Here is a 2500-nt window from a genome sequence, read left to right as displayed (position 1 = left end):
TGGTTGTGCAGGAGGCCATGCAGGTGATCGGGATCTCGGGGGCCATACAGGGCCAGGTGCTGCAGATCATCGGAGGCATCCTGCACATGGGCAACATCAGCTTCATCGAGGCGGGCAACTACGGCCAGGTGGAGAGCCCCGACCGTGAGTGGCACACACACACACACACACACACACACACACACACACACACACACACACACACACTTACACACACACACTTACACACACACACACACACACACACACACACACACACACACACACACGCACGCACACACACACACACACACACACACACGCACACCCACACACACACACACACACACACACACACACACACACACACACACACACACACACACACACACTTACCTAAGGGAGCAAGTTCACCTGGGACTTCAAACACAACCGTTTGCAACCAAGCAATCAATCACCACCCACACAGCTAAGCAAACACACAAACGCACATACACACTAATACACGCACACACGTACACATACTGACGGACAGACACACACAGACACACATGCACACAAATGCACACACGTTCTATCCCCTGTAGAAATGAGCTTATTAACGCTGTGGGGAAACTCAGCGTCTGAGGCCTGTCCCCCGACGGCGAGCCCGGGTTATATAACGAGCGCTCCTGCAGCGCGGCTCTATGCCCTCGGCCGTGGGTTGTCCGCCCAGGGAAGTTGTTGTTCATGGAAATCTTTCCCTTCTTATTACCTGAGGACCTTCCGCTCTAAGGACCCAAGGGTCTGACAATTTAAATGGAAGAACATGTTGTTGTTGTAACCCATGTGACGCTTGGATTACTTTTGTAAGGTTGTGCTGTCTCCTTTATGTGAACGGCGTGCAACTTTGATGTAGGGTCAGAAAATGTCCTCTAGGCATACATGTGAGTGTACCGTCAACCCACTCAACACATAAAGGATAACATTCAAGCATAAGAGTTAATGTTCAGAAAATAGCCCAGTGGGATTCAGTCCCTCAACTCTGGCTTCATCAGCTGAAGCTCACCGTGGTCTGCTGCTGCTTCTGGACATCAGTTTGTATCCTGGGATGTCTGTAAGGTAGATGAGGCAACTGAAAGGTTGTCACTCCAAACAGAATCAACCAATCAGAGTGTGCTCCCCAGTGCTGGCCTTCCCCGCCTACCTGCTGGGCGTCGACGCGGCGCGCCTGCAGGACAAGCTGACCAGCCGCAAGATGGAGTCCAAGTGGGGAGACAAGTCGGAGTCCATCAGCGTGACGCTCAACCAGGAGCAGGCCACCTACACACGGGACGCCCTGGCCAAGGCCCTCTACACACGGGTCTTCGACTACCTGGTGGAGGTGTGGTAGGGCCGACGGCCATCGCCAAGCTTGATACTTACAAACTAAAGACCAAACATGAGATGCCCTCTGGCTTTTAAAAAACACAAATATTGTAAGATGTCTCTGGAATGGAGGTCCTATTCAGGTTTCCATTGGTTAACCCCGCGCCCCCTGTAACCCTAACCCTAACCCCAGAGCATCAACAGAGCCATCCAGAAGCCAGACGAAGAGTTCAGCATCGGAGTGCTGGACATCTACGGCTTTGAGATATTTCAGGTGTGTAGCAGCTGATGGTGTGTTCAGATCAACTCTGCTCCTAATGTGTAACATAGTGTGTAACACATGGCATGTCACAGCTCATGATTGTAGGCCATAACTTCAAGATGTCCTTAAATTGCTATTAATCTCGGTCCTTCTCTGACAGAGGAACGGCTTTGAGCAGTTCTGCATCAACTTTGTGAACGAGAAGCTGCAGCAGATCTTCATCGAGCTGACCTTAAAGGCAGAGCAGGTGGCCTGGTTGACTCTGAGTATTATGTGTTCTGAGCTGGAGTTGCTAGAGATAAGACTTTGTTTTATCATATTTTCTTTGTCGTTGTGTCCTGCCAGGAAGAGTACGTTCAGGAGGGCATTAAGTGGACTCCAATCGAGTATTTCAACAACAAGGTGGTCTGTGACCTCATTGAGAACAAATTGGTGAGTTAAATGGCACCAAATCTACAAAAGGAATTTAATTTGATTGAATAACATTAAATTAAATGTTGTTAACCCTGGCCTCAGAACCCCCCCGGCATCATGAGCGTCCTGGACGACGTGTGCGCCACCATGCATGCCAAGGGCGAGGGGGCCGACCTCACGCTGCTGCAGAAGCTGCAGGGCCAGGTGGGAACGCACGAGCACTTCAACAGCTGGAACTCCGGCTTCATCATCCACCACTACGCTGGCAAGGTACCTACCCCCTGCTCCCAGTACCCACCCCCTGCTCCCAGTACCCTACCCCCTGCCTCCCAGTACCCTACCCCCTGCTCCCAGTACCCTACCCCCTGCTCCCAGTACCTACCCCCTGCTCCCAGTACCTACCCCCTGCTCCCAGTACCTACCCCCTGCTCCCAGTACCCTACCCCCTGCTCCCAGTACCCCACCCCCTGCTCCCAGTACCCCACCCCCTGGTCCCAG

The 2500-nt window shown here is 52.4% G+C and overlaps 1 protein-coding gene across 1 annotated transcript in view; it reads left to right on the top strand.

The window, feature by feature from the left end:
* myo1f (myosin IF) overlaps positions 1–2500 on the top strand; it is a 308989-nt gene that overhangs the window by 5640 nt on the left and 300849 nt on the right. The window contains 6 exon segments of the mRNA XM_030371750.1: positions 12–144; positions 1146–1342; positions 1520–1600; positions 1749–1835; positions 1934–2020; positions 2105–2272. Coding sequence (XP_030227610.1) covers positions 12–144; positions 1146–1342; positions 1520–1600; positions 1749–1835; positions 1934–2020; positions 2105–2272 — 753 coding nt within the window.

This window comes from Gadus morhua, chromosome 12, assembly GCF_902167405.1.
Source record: "Gadus morhua chromosome 12, gadMor3.0, whole genome shotgun sequence".
Lineage (NCBI taxonomy): Eukaryota > Metazoa > Chordata > Actinopteri > Gadiformes > Gadidae > Gadus > Gadus morhua.
This window is presented reverse-complemented; position numbering and strand designations above follow the sequence as displayed.